Source organism: Aedes albopictus, chromosome 2 (genome assembly GCF_035046485.1).
Source record: "Aedes albopictus strain Foshan chromosome 2, AalbF5, whole genome shotgun sequence".
In the NCBI taxonomy this organism is placed as follows: Eukaryota; Metazoa; Arthropoda; class Insecta; order Diptera; family Culicidae; genus Aedes; species Aedes albopictus.
In genome coordinates, this window is record NC_085137.1 from 337,850,780 (window position 1) to 337,873,031 (window position 22,252).

Here is a 22,252-nt window from a genome sequence, read left to right on the forward strand (position 1 = left end):
TTTTCCCGATCAGTTTTTTTTTTTCTTCTAAACCATAGGGGGGGGGGGGGGAATCTGCTCATCAGACACCCTAACAGAAGGTTAGGGTAGTGTGGTGTTAAGGCCGTATGCTACAACACATTGGTAAAGCCATAACTATTCTCTCCTCGACCCACTAAAACATATTCCTATGGTCGCCAAACCCTATGTCTCTCCGGAACCACCAAGAAGGTATTGCTTCAGAGAGGGGCTAGTGTACATCGCACCCTCAAGGTTAGCTGCGTAGCCTAGCAGCAACGAACATCGATGACTCGCTCTAAAGAGTCCATCACGGTAACATGCTGGCGCTTAGCCAGTTTCCCGAGTGGTCCTCGCCTCTCCCTTTGTCCTCGGAAGGCGGGCACGGTCAACCCCGACCGTGCCCAACTGGCAGATATCAAGAACTGGTGCCCACGTGCAACCCGATCTGACCTGCCCGCAAAGGAAGGGTATCACTACCACTCATTTTTATGTTTTGCGCTAACGTAAGAACAAACTGGCGTCTTGTGAATGGTATCACTACCCTTCAGGCCCTATCAGATTCACCCGAAGGTTGCAGACAGCAGACCCTTGCCGTGGACCCCTTTCCAACCGCGGGCTCGGATCCAACCCAGTAGACCGACGCCACGACAGCACCGCTACCGGGACTTCCTCTCCGCGGCCACTTATTCGCTGTAAGGGTCGATCTCGACCGCAGGGCACCGGTATGACCTACGAAGTCGACTTCGAACCCCTGGACCACCTCTTGTACTGCATCTGGACTAGCCATTCTCCGAGTCCACGTGCCACCTCCTCTGTAGCTCTCAGACGAAATGGATGATAGCCGTTGAAACGGCGTTTCAGCTAACCTCATCCCTACCCTCTGGACCAAATTGTCCGGAGTTGTGTCCTCCCCGCATGTAGCAAGCATGCGGTCATGCATTGTGCGAAAATGCGGGCACACGAACAAAACGTGTTCCGCCGTTTCCTCTAAACCATTGCACACTGGGCATTCGGGAGAATCCGCATGCCCGAAACGGTGTAGATACTGTCGGAAGCAACCATGACCAGTAAGGGCCTGTGTCAGGTGGAATGTAACCCCGAGCAAAGGCGGATAACTAAGTGATATCACTTTGATAATAAACTACGTTATCTGTGTTATCATATTGTTATTTTTGTTATCATTTTTTCCAATTGATGATAATCAGATTATAACAAATTTAGTTATCAATAATTTTGGTCTATCGCGATAACATAAAAATACTAAATGATAACAAAATATGTCATCAGTTTCGAAACGCACATTTCAAACCTTTCCCAAAACTGAGGGTCTGGTGGACCTTGAATCTAAAAATAGATTCCGCTTTCCATCTTCAATGCGACTGCAGTACGAAAGCGTAGCCTTCAACCACTCCCCTTCTCACTGAGTGCCGTTGGTACAAGGGTATTGGCTGTGACCGGTAATCACTCGATCAGGGTTCGAGACCCACTGGACGCAATAGTTGAAAACATGCATTATAATTATAAGAAACTTTTTTCAACTACTAACTATGTCGGTAAAGTAGATTTTTACTATTTTGGTAGGTGAAATAGCTCTGAATGATAACTAAATGATAACAAAACCTGTAATCAATCAGCTCTATTTTTTCATTTTGATAACTACATGTAATATAGAATAAAATACTGTATAATACAATTAGTTATCAACTTGAACATAATGATAACTTAATTTCTTATCATTTTGGTATTCGTGGAGTAAATTTGAGTTATCATTTTTGTTATGTTGGCTCTTATTTCAACCTAAATGATAACAAACTGAATTATCAAACGAATGATAACCAGGTAACAGAACTTGTTATCATATTGTTATCCGCCTTTGTTCGGGACCCCATGGCGCCTCTTAATCCAACTATCTACCCTTGGTATCAACCTATCGGTCCACCTTCCTTTGGTGGAACTGTCCCACGCGCGCTGCCATTTGACCATAGAGGCCATCCTGGCAGTCCTGCGTTTGCCTCTTGTGCCGCGCATTTCGAAGCACTCCATATCCTCACTGATAAGAATGCTGATAGGCATCATACCAGTAATGATGCAGAGAGCGTCGTGTGACACGGTATGGTACGCGCTCGCAACCTGTGCCTGTGTAGCACTTTCCAGCTTCCGTCGGTAGCATTCAGTACTTAGCGCGGTGCCCCACGCCGGGCCGCTATACCTAAGTATGGACGTAGCAACACCAGCCAGAAGCTTGAGCTTACTGGCGTACATCGTAGAGCTATTGGACATCATCCGGGACATTGCCGCAATAGCTGTGGAGGCTCTTTTACAGGCATAATCGACGTGGCTACCGAAGGTAAGCTTATCGTCGATCATCACGCCCAAGTGTTTGACGGAGCGCTTCGACAGGATAGTGCACTCTCCTACACTGATCTCCGTCTGCTGCTCCGACTTCAGGTTGTTAACAACCGTCACCTCTGTCTTGTGATGAGCCAGCTCCAGTTTCTTGGACCGCATTCACGCCTCCACAACCTTGATCGAGTAATCGGTAGTCATCTTCACCTCCTCGATCGTTTCACCGTAGACTTCGAGCGTAATATTGTCGACAAATCCGACAATCTCCACTCCCACTGGGTACTCTAACCTCAACACCTCGTCGTACATGACATTCCATAACACCGGACCCAGGATGGAACCTAGCGGGACTCCTGAGGTTATGTGAAAGCACTTCCGACCCACCTCCGTGTCATAGACTAGTACACGATTCTGAAAATAACTTTTGAGAATCTTTTACAGATACTCCGGTATCCCCAGACGCAAGAGCGCATCAGCAATAGCAGACCAGCTGGCGCTATTAAGGACAAACGTCTTGAAATCCCGCTTCAATAGTGCATCAGAACTTCAGACGCACAAATCTCAAGTAGCAAGCATCAAACATTAGTGCAGCGTTTCTCAAACTATGGGTCGCGACCCACTGGTGGGTCGCGGACTAATTCTAGGTGGGTCGCGAAGGTTTTGGCGATAAATATTGTAATAAATGCCTTCTTTAGCTTATAACAGATTGTAATGTTAGTTATCCTCCAAATCTACAACTACCTACTCTTTTGTAGAATCTTTACAATTATTTCTAGAAATGTGGTTTCCCTCCAATTCTATTCAATCTTTTTATATTATGAGTCTTACTTCAAAATATATGTTATATTTATTCTCATTTAGCTTTCGATTACATCAGAAGACCATCCCATATTTAAACCAATGCCTGGACTATCACACACTTTTCAAGATTGCTAAAACGTAAATAAAAGTGCACGATTGCGTCCAATCCACTTGAAACACTTAATCATCTTAATCTTAACAGCATCCTTACCAAAGAAATCATGTGCTAAAGACACCGATTTGATGTGATCGCGCACTTACAGATGTTCGCACTTACGAAGATTGAGTGTGCAGAATACTAAAAACTAACGAAAACTTTCACCGAATTGTCAGTTTATTTAATGAAATTTTAGCTTCTTCAGTAATTTTTTGCTGAATTTCGGTAATCTAAACTTTCACCGAAGTCAGAACAGCAGCTCTAAAATCTGTGAAGTTTTGCAGTATTGCACGAAATGTGTGAATTTGTTTTAAAACCTTGCCAACTTTTTGCCATTTTTTACTGAATCTGATTAATAAGGCACCTCAACTTGATTTTAACTTTATCAAAACACGAAAAGTGCACTGCAAATTGAAAAAAAAAAATCAATATTTGTAAGAATAAGATACTCATTATAAAAATTACAATAAACCGCAGTAAATTGGGTGGATATAGAAACTCTTTACATTTTGTATGGGATGGAAAATCGGTGAATAACTGTATACCTCATTTATTCGTATGTGGGTTATTGTGACTTACACTCCTTTGCTTCAAAACCTCTCAATTTATATCACAATGGAAGTGATCAAATGTATTCATTTGAAAATTAGGTCCAAATTTTCTAAAACCTTTTGAAAAAACGTGCTGGTGGGTCACCAAATTCTACTGCAATCAAAGATGGGTCGCAAGCTGGAAAAGTTTGAGAACCCCTGCATTAGTGTATTCGATTATTCTGTTCTTGCTCACTTGTAATTAGCTTCAAATAAAATGATGAGGTGCGCTGGTTTTGTTTACGAAGAGATTTGTGCGCTCGAAATCGTGAGTAGGTGCCAAAGTCAGCCATTGTGGCGGCCATTTTGGGATTCTAACAAGTCTGTCCTTAAACACATTCCTTACATCCAGAGTCCCTCCCGCGCAGAAGAAAATTCCCCTCCTCTTAGGCACGAGTGCTTTCTCGGCGGTTTTTGTAACCGACAAGATAGCGTCCACGGTGGACCTCCCCTTCCAGAAGCCGTACTGGTTGCTCAAAAGACCATTTTCACCCTCGGTAAACCTCAACATGCTATTGAGGACGGTCTTTTCGAGCACCTTCCCCGCCGTGTCAATCAAGCATATTGGTCTATATGCCGACGGGTCTCCGGGTGGTTTCCCCGCCTTTGGCAATAGTACCAGGCTCTGCCTCTTCCAAGCTTCTGGGAAAACTCCTTCGCCCAAGCATTTCTGCATAGCAGACCTGAACATCTCGGGAGCTTCTGCAATAGCTACTTTCAAGGCCAGGTTCGGAACTCCATCCGTTCCTGGGGCCTTACCTACGCTAAGGGACTTAGCTATCCCCGCAAGTTCCATATCGGTGACCCTCTACTCATCGCCAGCCCCAGTCCCCGGCTGTCCAACGAAAGAAGGCCAAGGACTGGGATCATGACGTGGAAAAAGTCCTCCAATGATCCCCTCCAACATCTCTGGAGATTGCTCTGTAGGAGCCATTACACCTCTCGTCTTGGCCATAACGATCCTATAGGTGTCACCCCACGGGTTCGTATTGGCACTCTGACAGAGACCCTCAAAGCAGGCCTTTTTGCTTGCTCTTATCTCGGTCTTAAGCGCGGCTTTTGCAGCGGCGAACACCACCCGCCGTTCGTTTCGCTCTTCCTCTGACTGACTTTCGCTCTTCCCGATCAGTCTAGAGAGCTGTGTAGTGTCGGTAGCGGTTGCGTGATCCAGTGGTAAGAGATCACTAACCAGGTGACCCCTAATGCATGGTGTTATGCGGCTTTATGCTTACCGTGCCAAGGAATGAATAGCTAGGGGGGTCAAATAAAAACCTATCCACAAACGGAGCCTGTGGAGAATTCCTCCACAGTATTACGCTCTCACTGCGCTAACCGGAGTGGTGTAGTGGATATTGCGTCTCTCCGAGATAATCAGTTGCCCTTCTTAAGTCTCAAATTTGAGGCTAAATAAGGGCGGGATTATTTAAATGTTGTAAATTAGCTTACATTACTACCCTGTATGGGTTCGCTTAATGCGTTTTCACCATTGGAATTTTTCAATTGACACCGCTTTGGTTTGTCGTTGATGTTTCATTTTTGTGCTGTGATTGTGAAAAGTGTAATCCCGGGTAGAGGATAATGGCAAACAAAGGACAAAATAATAACTGGTTTTGCCATCATATCTCGTTTTGCCATTCTTCTGTTATTATGAAAAACTTAAAATGGCAAATCAATAGCAAAATATACAATCATAGCAAATCTTGTCATTGATATGTTATTCATGAATAATGCTAAATAACACATCAATAACAAAAATTACTATCATGGCAAAACTTGCAATTTAGCATCTTTTATAATGAATTGTATAAAATATCAAAACAATAACATAATTCACATTCCTAGCCAAATTTGCCATTATTTTGATATTGTGAGAAATTATTTATAAACATTAGGCACCATAACATATTTTACTCTTAATGTACCATTAACTATTATATTGTATATTTCAAGCATAACTTTTCAATTCGACGTATCTCGCAAAAGTAAACAAATCCGGATTCTCAGCTGTGTGTTTGATTCGCAATGAATTCTATTTGATGCACATCAATTTATGTTAATTTAGAACTCAAACAATTAATAGAAATAGCTCATTTCACCTTTCTTCTGCTACTTTGAAATAATAACTGAATCTATCATTATTTTAAAATAGAATTTGAACAACTAAACTTACCATTATTTTGATCGCCACATAAACAGCTAAATTTGTTCTTATTCTGTTATCAATAACTCAAGAAGGTCATATTTTGTTATTCACCGATAACAGTTAATTTGGGTCTTATTTTGTTATCAATATCTCAATAATAACTTATTTTGTTCTTCAATTTAATCCGCATGCTTTACCATTACTTTGTTATTACAATGGCAAAATAAGTTATTTTTAAGTTTTTCTGCATCCAAAATTTTGTTATTATTTTTGTTATTTTAACTCTTATTTCAAACAAACAAATAACACATTTTGCCATTCAAACATTCTGTTTTAATGGTAAAATTTGCCATTCTTTTGCCATGAAGCTCTACCCGGGATCCTGTCTAGTTTTGGTAGTGGCTACGGCTAGGAAACCTCAGATCAATTTTCAGCGTAAAAAGCATACATAGCCCATATGAATCTACTTCAAAAAGTTCATTTTCGTAGCGTAACTTCTGTATAGTTTGTCTTGTGAACCCAGGTTTGCTTCTTCCTCGAGCATGCTATATCTTAGAATAACGTTAACAGTATGTTTCAACCTTTCCTTATGGATGCCTTCCAGCAAGTTCTTGTATTCAGCATCTTTTCGCTGATATTTGGTAGCATTGCTTCCAAATAATCATCGAAGTAACTCAAACATTAATTTGAGATGCTTCAGTTTGATGGATTACTTAGGTACATAGGTACATAGGTACATAGCTACATAGAATTGCACCTAACCCAACTCTGCATGAGCAGAATTTGTCATGAATTGACTGATTGGCATGTGTTAGATGAGCAGTCTCGATTTGTCCTTTGCACTTTTGAGTGTTCCTTCGCAAACTTTGCGGATTTAGGCGTCCCTGCTCAACAAACTGGGGAATCTGTACTACTCGGTTGCGATCACATTTTATGGATAACTTGCTTCCATTGCTACTCCAAGAGGGTTTCATTGTGGTTTTATTACTACAACGCCCTCCATTGTGGTATACCATAACTATTGCATTGAAGGAAGCTTGTCCTCTGCGGTGAGTGCGAACCGCAAAAGGTATTCCTGAATACAACTCTGATCAGTTCAAGTTCAAAATATCATGGGATAAACCAGTCTTTTGTATAGTTACGAATCTCTAGCTTCCGCCCCGAGAATTGTAGCTACAGAATCGACTTAGTGGGTACTAAAAAGCTCTGCATACTTTAAATCTCCAGTAGCAAATGGGGTTTTGTCCTATTTTTCTCCAGAGGGATTTGAGTACTTCAAACATGTTTTGAACTCTTGTAATTTTCTGTTGGGTTAAATTACTCCTTAGTTTTATCCCGAAAGAGTGAGTGCATTGTATAAAGAAGGAATGAGTTCCAGCTTTATCTGGTTACCTCGTTCTATCTAAAATGCTTGAAACGTCTTGTCGATTATCTGTGATGTTCGTCTGGCTAACATGCATATTCATGTGAACTTACATGCCTCCCAATGTGGGATGTCCACAGTGACTCTTTTACACAAAGTTGTACACGCTTCAAGAAAGTACTCGCTCAAACGTAGTTTTTGCTTGGGTGATTTCTTGAATATTGAGGATGCTTTCGATGACGTACCTTGCAATGTCATATTGAAAGTCGCATGACGTCACGAGCTACCTCCAATGAGCTACAGTAAGGACCCGATTTTGTTAGCCCCATTTTGCGACAAACTTTTTGCTATCGTTATCTTACGGTCAAACTCTAACCAATTTATCCATGTTTATTATCAAACTACAGCTAAAGGGCAGAACATAGAGGGATAAAAAGTTTGAACAATTGTTTAGGTTTTCAAGGAGAGCAAAAAATGTGTTTCGAAAAGGGGCTGATAAAATCGGGTCACTTATGTATAGGCTCTCTTTTCGCTTATGCGTTTAACAGGGCTATGAGCTCTCGTTGCGCTTATGCGTTCATTCTTTCTTCTAGGGTACCCCTTCCTATTTCATCACCTTTCCCTTTCCAAATTCCCATCCCTTGTCCCATTCTCCCTCAGGTAAATGATGAAATAGGCTTATATGTATGGCGGTGTCAAACATGTCCCAAATGGGGGATAACGTACCTCTGGAGCCGGCCTTCTGATACCTTATTCTCGCCGGTGGCTCTCAATTGATCTTCTACACTGGCACCTTCCGAAATATCAGCAGCACGGTTCTCTAGCTCATCAACGAAGGATCCATTTTCGCTTGATGCAGATGTGGCCGATTTGATTTTCCGTTACGCCAACACAGGATACCCATGGTACTTTGTGCACTGGTCGATGAGGAAATAGCGATCCCCCAATCACCATGTCATTGTTGCCACAAATCTCTGCAAACAGCTCTCCGTTCCCGAAAATTTCTTCGAGACCATGACGTACCATGACGTGCTCATAGTCCGATTTGTTAAAGCCAACCTTCGCGTTGAAGTCACCCATGAGGATCTTGATATCATCTTTGCAATCTTGTCCCCGACGGCATTCAGTTGGCTGTAAAACTTCTCTTGCATTTCGGCAGCATCGGTTGGCGCGTAACATTGGGTCATTTTAAAGTTTCGAACCCATGTTCTGAATCTGGATACAATTATCCTCTCATTGATAGGTTCCCTGGCTGCATGAGTGCAGCGTGAGTGTGAGCGCTAAGCAGGAAATCAACTCCTCGTAGGCCAGAATAGAGCAGAAATTGACCCGACGCCAATCTGTGTTCTCCAAAGTTCGGCCAACGGGCTTCGCTCAGTCCTAGGATTTCAAACTTCATATGGCATCCCTCATTGGATAGTTAGGCCAGTTTACCCTGCTGGGCTATGCTTCAACCAACGGCACACGCTATGTCCAAAGAGAAGTATTATGATAATTGAATGTACCTCCAATGTTATTCCATAGGATCGTAGGTTTGGACCTCTAGTTTCAGAATCTGTGCGGTTTCAAATATTTCATCTTGGGTTTTTCGAATTTTTTCGATTGTTTTGATTTTTTCCTATTTTCGCATACAAATGGCGAAAAAAATCATTTTAAGGTTATTTTCATCCCATATAAAAATGTATGGGAAAAAACCCAAGATGGATAATTTTAAATAGCACATATTCTGAATATAGAGGTCCAAAAATACGGTTCTAGCGAATAAACTTTGAGGTACATTCACTTTTCATAATGCTTCCCTTTGGACATAGCGTGCGGGCTCAAACAGCTGTTGTACTACAGAGAAAGATGCATACTCGTGGTGCCACCCAAATCGTTACTGTTCATGATCAGATGATACATATGCGGTACTTGTTTGTTGGTTTTTATTTATTTTATTTCTATTTGCAGAGAGGAAGTTGATATATAATTTACAATTTACGAATATTAAACATAGAAAGAACAGGGAAGAACTAGCCGAATTGGTTAACTAGAACTCAAACATCATATCATCAAACATGGCCATTTTGTTTGAAAATCGACGACTGGTCTTATTATTTTGTATTCCTAACCGATACCAGCTACGCAAAGGTAAATTACGCTGACAATTTAACTAACAACACATTTTTTCACAACTCAATACATCATATCAATCTCCCACCTTTCCTAATGCCGGGCTAAAGAGGTTGCAATGCCTACTTCCAAATTCTACGGTGTATTATGGACGATGTGAGTTCTTGCACTTGCATTGACGACCCATGACCCCCTTGTAGGTCAAAAAATGAATAAAATAAATCCTTGAAGTAACTGCTACATAAACCGTGAAAGATATCCCCAGATAAATTCTCGCCGAAATTCTTCAAGAAATGCTTGGAAAGCAATAGGGTAAACAGGTCTAATATGCCCCCCTTAAGTAGAAATGGCAATATATCTAAAACTGGCGCCTTATTCCATCTATTGTCCACTGCAAATCGTTGTTCCTAAAGTCAGTGAAGTGTTGCATGCGAACTTTGCCTTTGGAGGGGCGGTTATGGAGGTTTAGAAACGTTTTTAGAAAAAGTTCGAACAATTGCCTTTTCAAAACAAACGGGGCAATACGCCCCATCAAAAGAAAAACGTCCAGCCCCATGATAAAACTGTCCCAGAGGATAATTCCACCACATGCGTATCCTAGGAGGGTCTTTTAACAAGTGTTTAACGGCATAAAAGTTGCAAAATAACACAAGCGAACAGAACTAGCTTCGTTTACAATGAAGTCGGCTTACAAGAGGTAAAATATTACGCCAAAAGCCTCGATTTCAGACTTTTTGATATTTTTATTGCTTTTCTGTACCAATCATGTAACGGACCAGCTTGATGGCAATTATTCTTCAATATTCAAGATTTCTAATCGATCACGCATGCGAAAATCGCTTGAATCGCTAGAAAATGAATGGGGGCGTTTTGCCCCGGTGGAGCGTATTATACCCTTTTACCCTACTTGATAGAATCATTGCAATACGTTGATTGCATCATGGATTGCACTCATTTTTTATGCCGCAATAACAAAAATAATAGACAAATTATTTTTATTACCGTTTTGACGTGACATGTATTCAGATCTTAATTTTGAACAAAAATCTATGCTACCAACACTAGTCGTAACAGTTGCTATGAGCAGATCTGCGAAGCATTGAACTTCTACATATAGGAAACCTTCGCTATTCAAAGAACTATATTCAAACTAGTTTTAGAAACCTAGTATTGGAGGCCCTCTAAATTCGGGGGCCCGGTGCGGACCGCACCATCCACACCCCCCTTGCTACGCCACTGATTGGCACCGAAAACTTTATCTGTATCTACGTATCACCATTTCATAACGATTAATCATCATGAGAGATTTTGTTAAGTGAAAATACGATTGCCAATACATGTACCTGTATGTATATGTATCAGCTCATACCCTTGTCTTCCACAGCGACGGCATGTAGGCTGCGTAATTCCAAAACTGAGTCAACTTACTGGTCCTATAATAAAACCAAACAAAAATCTAAGCAAGTACAGTATCGCACGCTATGTCCAAAGGGAAGCATTATGAAAAGTGAATGTACCTCAAAGTTTATTCGCTAGAATCGTATTTTTGGACCTCTATATTCAGAATATGTGCTATTTAAAATAATCCATCTTGGGTTTTTTCCCCATACATTTTTATATGGGATGAAAATAACCTTAAAATGATTTTTTTCGCCATTTGTATGGGAAAATAGGAAAAAAATCAAAACAATCGAAAAAATTCGAAAAACCCAAGATGAAATATTTGAAACCGCACAGATTCTGAAACTAGAGGTCCAAACCTACGATCCTATGGAATAACATTGGAGGTACATTCAATTATCATAATACTTCCCTTTGGACATAGCGTGCGGCACCAAGTTCAAAGTTCCAATTGTTTCGCGCTAAAAGTCGTTGCCGTTGAATCAATTCGTTAGCTTTCATTTTCGGATTCCGAAACGGTTTTCAGGTTCCGAGAACAGTAGGTTGTTGTCCTAAGGTCCCCTATCCACCGTGGTGGTCCCGGGCTATACTACCAGCCAAGCAAACAGCACTGAGCATGATGAAGCTGTTGGAGTAGATGAGAGGAGAGTAGTGGCAGCCACTCTTAAGATGAACAGAAGCACTAGGAGTTGGGAACCTCTGATGGATGACAGATGACAACGAGTGTCTGAGTACATGAGTGTGTGAGAGACGAAGCATAAATTGCTGATAATTACAACTATGTATGTTTGTTATTGTTTTCATTAGTCCGTACTACCTCGTTGACGAGAATAGATGTTTGTTGAAAAACGCATCCGACGTTGCATATTTCTTCGCCCTATCACACGAATCCCGGGACGGGTGTTATTGTCCGGTCGATCGGTTTGTACCGTGTCTACTGCGCCTGGGTTTCCATCAGGTAATGGGCTCAGATTGCGCGAAGAAATTGTGAAGTGAAAGTGTCTGTTCGGAGATACTGTTCTTCGTTCTATGAACGATCTTATGCAGGGGTTCTCAAACTTTTTCAGCTTGCGAACCACTTTCGATTTTCAAGAGTTTTGCGACCCACCAGCACACATTTTCATAATACGTCATTTTTTTTTGCAAATTTGGACTTTTAAAATGAATACATTTTATCACTTTTATAGGTTTTGATAACCTTACGTTAAATAGCATTCAAACTTTATAAAATAGTTTTATTTACTAATAGTGCTGTTTCTGTTTTTTTTTTTGGGAAAGTCTAAGTAAAGTTAAGGTGTTCAGCTTCAGTAAGCTCTTAGTCTAAAGAATTTCAGAAAAGTTTCCAAGTTTCTTATATATTTAATCAATCTGGGTCCATGTAACACTACAGAATAGGTTTAGGTATTCACATATTCTAGGAATACACAAAATCATACAATTTATACACAGCCTTTGAAGATATAGTGGCAGAATCATAATTTACAGAACTTTAAAATCTAGTTTATAATGAAAGAACGGATTGAAACAAAAAAAACTATAAATATTTGCAGCGATTGAGTTGACATCAAGTTCAGAGTTTTAAGAATTATAGAACCGCTGGGCCCATATAGCCGAGGCGGTAAACGCACGGGTATTCAGCATGATCATGCTGAGGGTGACGGGTTCGATTCCCGGTCGGTCCAGGATCTTTTCGTAAAGGAAATTTCCTTGACTTCCTTGGGCATAGAGTATCTTCGTGCCTGCCACACGATATACACATGCAAAATGGTCATTGGCAGAGGAAGCTCTCAGTTAAAAACTGTGGAAGTGCTCATAGAACACTAAGCTGAGAAGCAGGCTTTGTCCCAGTGAGGACGTTACGCCAAGAAGAGAGAGAGAGAGAGAACCGCTGGATGGTCAGATGAATCCTCTTGGATTTTTAGTTTTATCCTACATACAAACTTATTTTATTATTATTTTTTATAGAAATTACTTTTCCGTTGTTCTGATTTCCATAAAAATTCAGATGATCGGCATTTAGAAGAATTTTACCGATGTTTAACTTTTATGAAGTTCGGTTAAGTTGAAGTTTTGTCGAAGTCGAGTAATATATTAACTGCTGTAGTGCATGAGTGTGTGAGAGACGAAGCATAAATTGCTGATAATTATAACTATGTATGTTTGTTATTATTTTCATTAGTCCGTACTACCTCGTCGACGAGAATAGATGTTTGTTGAAAAACGCATCCGACGTTGCATATTTCTTCGCCCTATGACACGAATCCCGGGACGGGTGTTATTGTCCGGTCGATCGGTTTGTACCGTGTCTACTGCGCCTGGGTTTCCATCAGAAGCATGGGGTAGAAACTTGTAGAGACCAGAGCTGTGCTGCACGCTCCTTCCAGGTTGTCGACACATCATTCTGCAGTAATTTTTAACGCTGACTTCACTTTATCTTCTTCTTCGTCACACTTTGGATTTTTAGTGCAATTTAAACGTAGGCCTGGTATTTTTTAATTAAAAGACTCAGAATTCCGTATTCAGTTTATTTTTGTCCTAACAATGTGCTCTAACAATAGCTCTTATGTGCCCACACAGCAAAAAAATTCTTGCGATATCACATCACTTTCACTGCACATCAGTCGCGTCGTAAAAGTGACGTACAGATTACATTCTTTCCACGTAGCTAATTAGCCGCCGCAGCTTAAAAGTGGGTCTAGCAATCGCTATAGAGCCGAATCGATAGATGAATTATTCAAGGGTAAAATATTGGCATGGATTCGTACATTGATCCGTTGATTGTGAAGCATATTCTTTACCTCTCGGCCATTTCACCGAGTTGGAAAAAGTATGATAAATATGATACTGCTTCTAGGTATCTGCTGAAACGGGTCTATCGACGCTTTCCGTTGCTAACCAGGGTATGCTTGGTAAGTGTGATAATTGTTGGTAAACGATGTAATCGGCAGAAATTACATCCAAAAATGGATACATCGCCAGAAGTTACGCGCCTGGACATTACAAAATTATTTGCTGTGCAGGTCAACCAAAGCATCCTGCAGTTTGAGTTTAACCTACGAAGTAAGTTTAGATTTTTTTTAATTTTGATTAACTTGACTTCTTTACATTTAACAAATACAGGGGATGGCCAAAATGTTTGGGATAGGCAACTTTTTTTATCTCACAAAAAAGTTCCACACGCTATAACTTTTCATAGAGCACATCAAATAATCTCAAATTTTGACTGTTTGTCAACCTATTATATGTGCATCATTGGTACAAATTTGGGCTCGATTGATTAATGTTTCGCAAAGCTAGAACTCATTTTTGAGCTGTCATATCTCGGAAACCAGTGCACCGAATTGAATGAAATTTTGAACGTACACTAACAATATGTATATGCTCCACAAACTATTAAAACATACTTACTTTTTAAACGTTGAAAAAAGCTATTATAGATTGACACTTTTTGGGTTTTTCTCGAAAAAAATGTATTTTTCTACATCAATGTCAATAAATTATAGTGTTGATATCCAAAGATTTTCCACTTCTGTTCTCAAGTTATCTCTAATCAGATATATTAGAGCCCATTTGGATAGAAGAAAGAACACATTTAGTAATGTTTGTGCGGTATTGTAAATTTGACTTAATTTCCTATATATGGGTAAAAATTTCAATCCGGTATAACTTAATTCGCCGTGAGAAAATATTACATTTTATATTGTCGTATTAAGTATTAATATGTTGTTGATACACGTTAAAAAAAAATAATTCAATTCAGTTCACTGGTTTCCGAGACATGACAGTTCAAAAATTAGTTGTCTAAATAAGAGTGTTTTACCCGAACGGCTCTAACTTCGCGAAAAATTTATCAATCGAGCCCAAATTTGTACCAATGATGCACATATAACAGGTTGACAAACAGTCAAAATTTGAGATTTTTTGATGCGCTCTATGAAAAGTTACAGCATGTTGAATTTTTTTGTGGAAAAAAAAGTTGCCTATCCCAAACATTTTGGCCATCCCCTGTATATGCAGCAGGCGACATTTTGTTCCATTACTAAGAATTCATGCAGAAACATCACATTCACATAGTACAAAGCTAAGAGATATCCCTAAATGCATGATACCGATTAGATGCTTTCAAATATGCATTGCACCCAAAGAGAAACGACATCACCGGTATAAGTGAAAACCTTCCTTTCACTACTGTGTTGTAAGCAAGCACAGGCAGGCGATATCATCCAGGCCAGACGAACGGAATAAAAACGGGTAAAAAAGTGCATTGCTAACGACAAGTAAACAGATTAAATATAAAATTCTATCCACTTTTCACCGGAACAATGAATATTTTAAACGCACGGCACGATCCGTCCCGGCCGGTAGTGTGCTTCCTCCCACTAACACTTACCGTTCACTTTTTCCTTTCCCGAACATCCGTTCGAGGTTGAGACGTTGCACAGTGGCCGGAGGCCGGACAAAACCTCAAAATTTCATCTCAAAATTTCATTGCTTTGATATTTTTCTTTTATTATAAATACTTCAACTAAGAAAAATTCAAATTTTCAGGTCAATTGAATCAAAATTGAGTCCAGGGGAATTTTTCAAAGTTGAACAATTATGTACTGAATAATTTGTTTTTATCATCATAATTTCAAACCACAATTTCAATGTCGCAATGTGTAACATATAGCTGATATTGAAATCCATAAATTTTGTTATTGTTTTGGGATACATTTAACCTCAGCATTACAACATTTAATCTTAATCTTAGCTTACATTTGTTGTCTTTTAAGACCATTCAAAAAAGGTAACTTTTACTGATTTTTTGGATTATGAATTCAGGCTACATTGATCTAGTACTTTTTAATGAAACAGTTCGGAACGATCAGGTGTTATGCATCTAACCCTAAATTTTGTCTAGTTTTTGGGGATATACGTCACTGTCTGCGCAAAACTGCGCTTAGAACGAAAAATTTACTTTTTTGAAAAAAAGTTGTAATGGAGACGCATGGTTGCGGAACAGTCGAAAATATATGAGTTTTATTTTCGAACGTAAACTTATAAAATATCTTTTACAATTTCCGTCCAGAATATAAAAGTCATTGTAGTATATTGATATGTTGCGTTATCAGTTATGCAGAATGTACTGGGAAGGGGTTTTAACCTGTTTATTGTCGCGCATTCGATCTCTTGAGACAGCATTACGTTGGTACTGTATTCAACAAGTACATTTTTGAGCAAATATAACAGAGGGGTTATTGAATGGTTTTGTGACAGACTGTATTTTAATCGATTATATTAGAGTAAGTAGCTATATGTAGTTTACCTTTTAATAAGTATAATAAAATAACGGATTTCTTGCACATTCAAAAACGTATATACCTTTCATATGCATATTTATTATTTTATCAACTAATCATCCAAGGTTTCATTTGCTAAACTACGTTCTCGGAAATTCGGCGACATTAATTTCAATAATGATTAACTCAAAAAAGCCACTGAAATGGTGACCACAGACCAACGCACAGACAAACAGACGCATCACTTCGAACAAATTGCGATTTAAATAATGGTCACGAGAACATAATCGCTCAATGCCAATCAATCCGTTAATCAATGCCAATGTTTCGCAACCTCATAATTAGGTGACGGTAGTGAACAAACGTCAAACAGGAGCAAAAATAATGCGAGAACCATGAGTGTACGATTTACGATCTACCGATTATTTGAACTAACTGTTGATAACACAGCGCAACATTTTTTTGTCTCAAGAGCAAACTTATGTGTCTCCGAAGGATTTTGGGCCGCTGAATCCGAATCCGGGCTCAGATTTTCTCTAACACGTCACAATTTTAAGCTATACCTCAATTTATAGGGCAAAATATGCGATTTTGGGATTTTTTGACTGCAAGCCATTAAGCAAGGAAATATTTTTTTTAAGCAATCAAAAGGTTTATTGATTAATTAACATCTAAATTAATGACTCATGCAAAATATTTCGTTTTACCTAATCAAATTTGATAGATTTAAGCATTTTATGTTAGTAAGAAAACTTGCATGCAACTTTTGGAGGGTGGCTTGTATGGGAAATATCGTACCTAACATAAATCGCTTAAATCTATCATATTCGATTTGGTAAAACAAAATATTTTTCATGAGTCGTTAATTTAGATGTTAATTGGCCAAATAACCCTTTGATTGCTTAAAAAAATATTTCCTTGCTTAATGGCTTGCAGTCAAAAAAGCCCAAAATCGCATATTTTGTCCTATAAATTGAGGTATAGCTCAAAATTGTGACGTGCTAGAGCAAATCTGAGCCCGGATTCGGATTCAGCGGCCCAAAATCCTTCGGAGACACATAAGTTTGCTCTTGAGACAGACAAAAAGTTAATTTTTGTTACGCTGTGTAAGAGGATCAATGGGAAGTGAGTAGCATGAGATGTCGGTTTGTCTGTGTTGTGGTGAGCTTGTATTGTCGACTTTTGTTCCACCTAGATGTGGTATGAGATATCGTCATTGTTATTTTCGCTGTGTGACAAGCGGACATGGTGAATAGAATGTAACCCTCACTTAATAAAAAGAGTGTAGCATTTTTGCCTTGTTAACTCGCATTTTTATACAATTCTACATGCTTCATCAAGTAAACTATGTAGATAAACATATCATCCCATGTTTTTTTATAACTTCTTCTTCTTGGCGTAACGGCCTCAATGGGACAAAGCCTGCTTCTCAGCTTTGTGTTCTATGAGCACTTCCACAGTTATTAACTGAGAGCTTCCTCTGCCAATGACCATTTTGCATGTGTATATCGTGTGGCAGGCACGAAGATATTCTATGCCCAAGGAAGTCAAGGAAATTTCCTTTACGAAAAGATCCTGGACCGACCGGGAATCGAACCCGTCACCCTCAGCATGGTCATGCTGAATACCCGTGCGTTTACTGCCTCGGCTATATGGGCCCTCTTTTTTTTTTATAACATAGAGCACTAAAACTATATTCCAAAACAAATAAACATGATGACGACTTATTTATTATGAGCTTTTTATTGTTTTTATTGAAACTAAGGCTATTTTAATACTTTAAACATACTTTTATACAAAAATAATGCAAGTTATGTAATTTTTGATGCCAAAAATAGATTCAGCACACCCAAATTATCTAGACATGTGAATTTCAGTGCATTTGGAGAAAGTTTTAGGTTTTGTCCGGCATTTGTATGGAGCCCCGCCACTGTGCGTTGGGCTTTTCCCCTTCTGGTCACGGTTAAGGGCTCCAGTATGCAGAACATTGTCTGAGACAACAACGAAAAAAATGACAGCCCAAGAGATGAAAAATGGCTCACCACGGCGACCCAGAGAACAAATCAAATTTCCTTTTAACATTTTTTTCGGTTTCTGCAAGCTCCCGATGTTCAACAGACGGTAAACTCCTGGGCGTAACTCTTTCTTTTTATTCCATAACGAACGGTAATTGTACAGATCCGTGTTATTGGAACCAAAATATCGCCATTCAAAATGAGAAGCTTGTTAACAAATGTAGTAGACGTAGACTCACATTTTAATTGGTACAGAGCCGGTTTCTCTGCTGAGCGTTCTATCAAAGCTTCTCTAGATATTAACTGAGGGTATTGGTGTGTGACTATGTTACATTCGTATATTGTAGCAGACACAGTGATAACTATTCAATGCGCAAAGAAGTCAAGCATTACAAATATATCCTCTAAAATGTCTTGAATAATTTGGCATAAAAAAGTTTGGATATTTCTACTATTTTTTAATTCCAGGAAACAGATATGAACTGTTCATAAGCTATACATGCCTATCCAATTAAGCGCAGTCCTCATGCAATATGCAAAAATACAAACCATCGAATACAAATGGATGAAACTATAATTAAGGAATAAATATAGTTTCATTATTCAAACGTCCAGTTTCAATGACAACATTCAATTAAATATTTATATTTTCCATTTACTTTCAGTATTTATGGATGAGCCTCGATTTGCACAGCCCATTCCGAACGTGACAGTGGCAGTCGGGAGAGACGCAAATCTGCCTTGCGTGGTGGAGCATTTAGGAACATATAAGGTAAATACCGCCTAATTGAGCATTAATCGTCCTCTGTCACATACAAATCATGCATAAATCATTACGTTCCAATTGACACAATGGGATTTGAATAATGCGTTTCGCATAGCGTCAGTAAGCTCCCATCTGTTCTGGTTTATTTTCAATTCGATAACAACCATGAAACCGCAATCAAATTACATCTCATCAACGCCTCTCACTCAAAGCACCACTTTGTTTCCAGTATTTCCATTCCCTGTAACAAGACTTTTCCCACACCCATCCCAATGAGCAATTATGCAGAAGTGTAATCCTCGGCGCTTAACAACCCCCTTGCTCTCTGACCGCACAACAAGATAAAACTTTACCGCTACAAGATAATCTTCTGGACCTTGTATGGCAGGCAAAGCAATCGTTAGCGCCACCAACGACTAAACTGCAAACTGCCGGCCGTCGTGGTCGTCGGTTGGTCGATGGATGCTCAGCTCAAGTTTATGATTCATTTGCAGGTCGCCTGGATCCACATAGACCGGCAGATGATACTGACGATACATCGGCACGTGATCTCCCGTATCCCGCGGTACAGTGTCACCTACGACAACTCCAACACATGGCTGCTGCACGTCAGCCAGGCCCAGCAGGACGACCGGGGCTACTACATGTGCCAGGTCAACACGAACCCCATGATAAGCCAGGTTGGCTATCTGCAAGTAGTTGGTACGTATTTTGCATGTTAATTGACTTCTGTCAGCTTGCGGTTGAGAATTGGAGGGTACTGGATAGTGATTTGAAATTTTTCGACATTTGACTTATGAATTCACACCAGAAAGTGAATATCACATTACTTAGGAAAAGTTTAGAATAAAGCTATTGAAATTTAGTGGTTTTGCTGTAATCAATTTCGGTTTTAATGATAAAACATCGAATTCCAAAATTAACCCAAATAACACACTTGTCACAGAAGAGTCACGACGGCGCAGGTTGTTGTTGCGGAGTAGTCACAGTGACTTACTTTTGACAAATAAATACTTATTTGCTAAAAGTAAGTCATAGTGACTTCTGCGCAACAAAAACTTGCGCCGCCGTGACTCTCCTGTGACAAGTGTGTTACTTGGGAAGTTTTTCAGGTCTTTCCCATCACGTGTAGCGAGCGCATTTCTGGCTGTACACGTAGTCGATTCATTTAATATATTTGTACACTGAAACCTCTTTTTATGCACATGGCTGGGACTGCATAAATTAAAAATGTGCATAAATTAAAAATGTGCATAAAAAGAGGGAAATTTATGCATAAATTAAGTTTGAGCTTCAATTACAAAATCTAGTTTGCGAGAACAGATCTTGCTCCTGGGCAGATGAGGTGGGGCTAAGGGGGTTTTCAGAATGTTCCCAGAGAGCCCTAAAAGGGGGTTCCAAGGGGCTTCAGGGGCGTTTTAAGGGGTTGTTTCGGGGGGTTTGAGGAGCCTTACAAGGGTGTTCTGTCAAGATTTTTTGGTGTTTTCATGGGATTACGGAGAATTCTGGGGTATTTCAATAGTATTAAGTGGGTTTCAGGGGCGTTCCAAGGGGCTTTAGGGGCAATTCAAGGGATCTCAGGAGACTTTAAAGGGCGTTGCATGGGGTTTGAGGGGCGATTTAAGGTATTTCGGAGTCTGTTCTAAAATTTCCTGAAATGCCTCAAAAATCCCCCTTGAACCCCCCGGCGACCCCATGTAACGCACCTGAGAGGCTTCGAAACCCCATAGATCTTCGACGTATCGCTACCGTAACGCCTCTGAATCCCCCGAAAATGCTCTGAAACGTCTTAAAATGCCTCCAAAATCCCCCTTAAACCCCCTCGGACCCCATGTAACGCACCTGAGAGGCCCCGAACCCCACGAAAACTCCTCGTAACGCTTAAGTAACGCCTCTGCATCCCGCCGAAAATGCTCTGAAACGTCTTGAAATGCCTCCGAAATCCCCCTTAAACCCCCTCGGACCCCATGTAACGCACCTGAGAGGCTCCGAACCCTACGAAAACTCCTCGTAACGCTTAAGTAACGCCTCTGCATCCCACCGAAAATGCTCTGAAACGTCTTGAAATACCTCCGAAATCCCCCTAAAACCCCCTCGGACCCCATGTAACGCACCTGAGAGGCTCCGAGCCCCACGAAAACTCCTCGTAACGCTTAAGTAACGCCTTTGCATCCCGCCGAAAATGCTCTGAAACGTCTTGAAATGCCTCCGAAATCCCCCTTAAACCCCCTCGGACCCCATGTAACGCACCTGAGAGGCTCCGAACCCCACGAAAATTCCTCGTAACGCTTAAGTAACGCCTCTGCATCCCGCCGAAAATGCTCTGAAACGTCTTGAAATGCCACCAAAATCCCCCTTAAACCCCCCGGCGACCCCATGTAACGCACCTGAGAGGCTCCGAACACCCTGAAAACTCCTCCGTAACGCTTCCGTAACGCCTCTGAATCACGCCGAAAATGCTCTGAAACATTTTGAAGTGCCTCCAAAATCCCCCTTAAACCCCCTCGGACCCCATGTAACGCACCTGAGAGGCTCCGAACACCCCGAAAACTCTTCCGTAACGCCTAAGTAACGCCTCTGCATCCCGCCGAAAATGCTCTGAAACGTCTTGAAATGCCTACAAAATCCCCCTTAAACCCCCTCGGACCCCATGCAACGCACCTGAGAGGCTCCGAACACCCCGAAAACTCCTCCGTAACGCTCCCGTAACGCCTCTGAATCACGCCGAAAATGCTCTGAAACATTTTGAAATGCCTCCGAAATCCAGCTTAAACCCCCTCGGACCCCATGTAACGCACCTGAGAGGCTCCGAACACCCTGAAAACTCCTCCGTAACGCTTCCGTAACGCTTCTAAATCACGCCGAAAATGCTCTTAAACATTTTGAAATGCCTCCGAAATCCCCCTTAAACCCCCTCGGACCCCATGTAACGCACCTGAGAGGCTCCGAACACCCCGAAAACTCCTCCGTAACGCTTCCGTAACGCCTCTGAATCACGCCGAAAATGCTCTGAAAAGTCTTGAAATGCCTCCGAAATCCCCCTTAAACCCCCTCGTACCCCATGTAACGCACCTGAGAGGCTCCAAACACCCCGAAAACTCCTCCGTAACGCTTCCGTAACGCTTCTGAATCACGCCGAAAATGCTCTTAAACATTTTGAAATGCCTCCGAAATCCCCCTTAAACCCCCTCGGACCCCATGTAACGCACCTGAGAAGCTCCGAACACCCTGAAAACTCCTCCGTAACGCTTCCGTAACGCCTCTGAATCACGCCGA

The 22,252-nt window shown here is 40.7% G+C and overlaps 1 protein-coding gene across 1 annotated transcript in view; it reads left to right on the forward strand.

The window, feature by feature from the left end:
• The window catches only part of LOC109398085 (lachesin), a 460,438-nt gene that overhangs the window by 381,965 nt on the left and 56,221 nt on the right, over positions 1-22,252 (forward strand). Inside the window, exons 3-4 of the mRNA XM_062852595.1 lie at positions 18,876-18,982; positions 19,471-19,678. Coding sequence (XP_062708579.1) covers positions 18,876-18,982; positions 19,471-19,678 — 315 coding nt within the window. The remainder of the gene's footprint in view (positions 1-18,875; positions 18,983-19,470; positions 19,679-22,252) is intronic.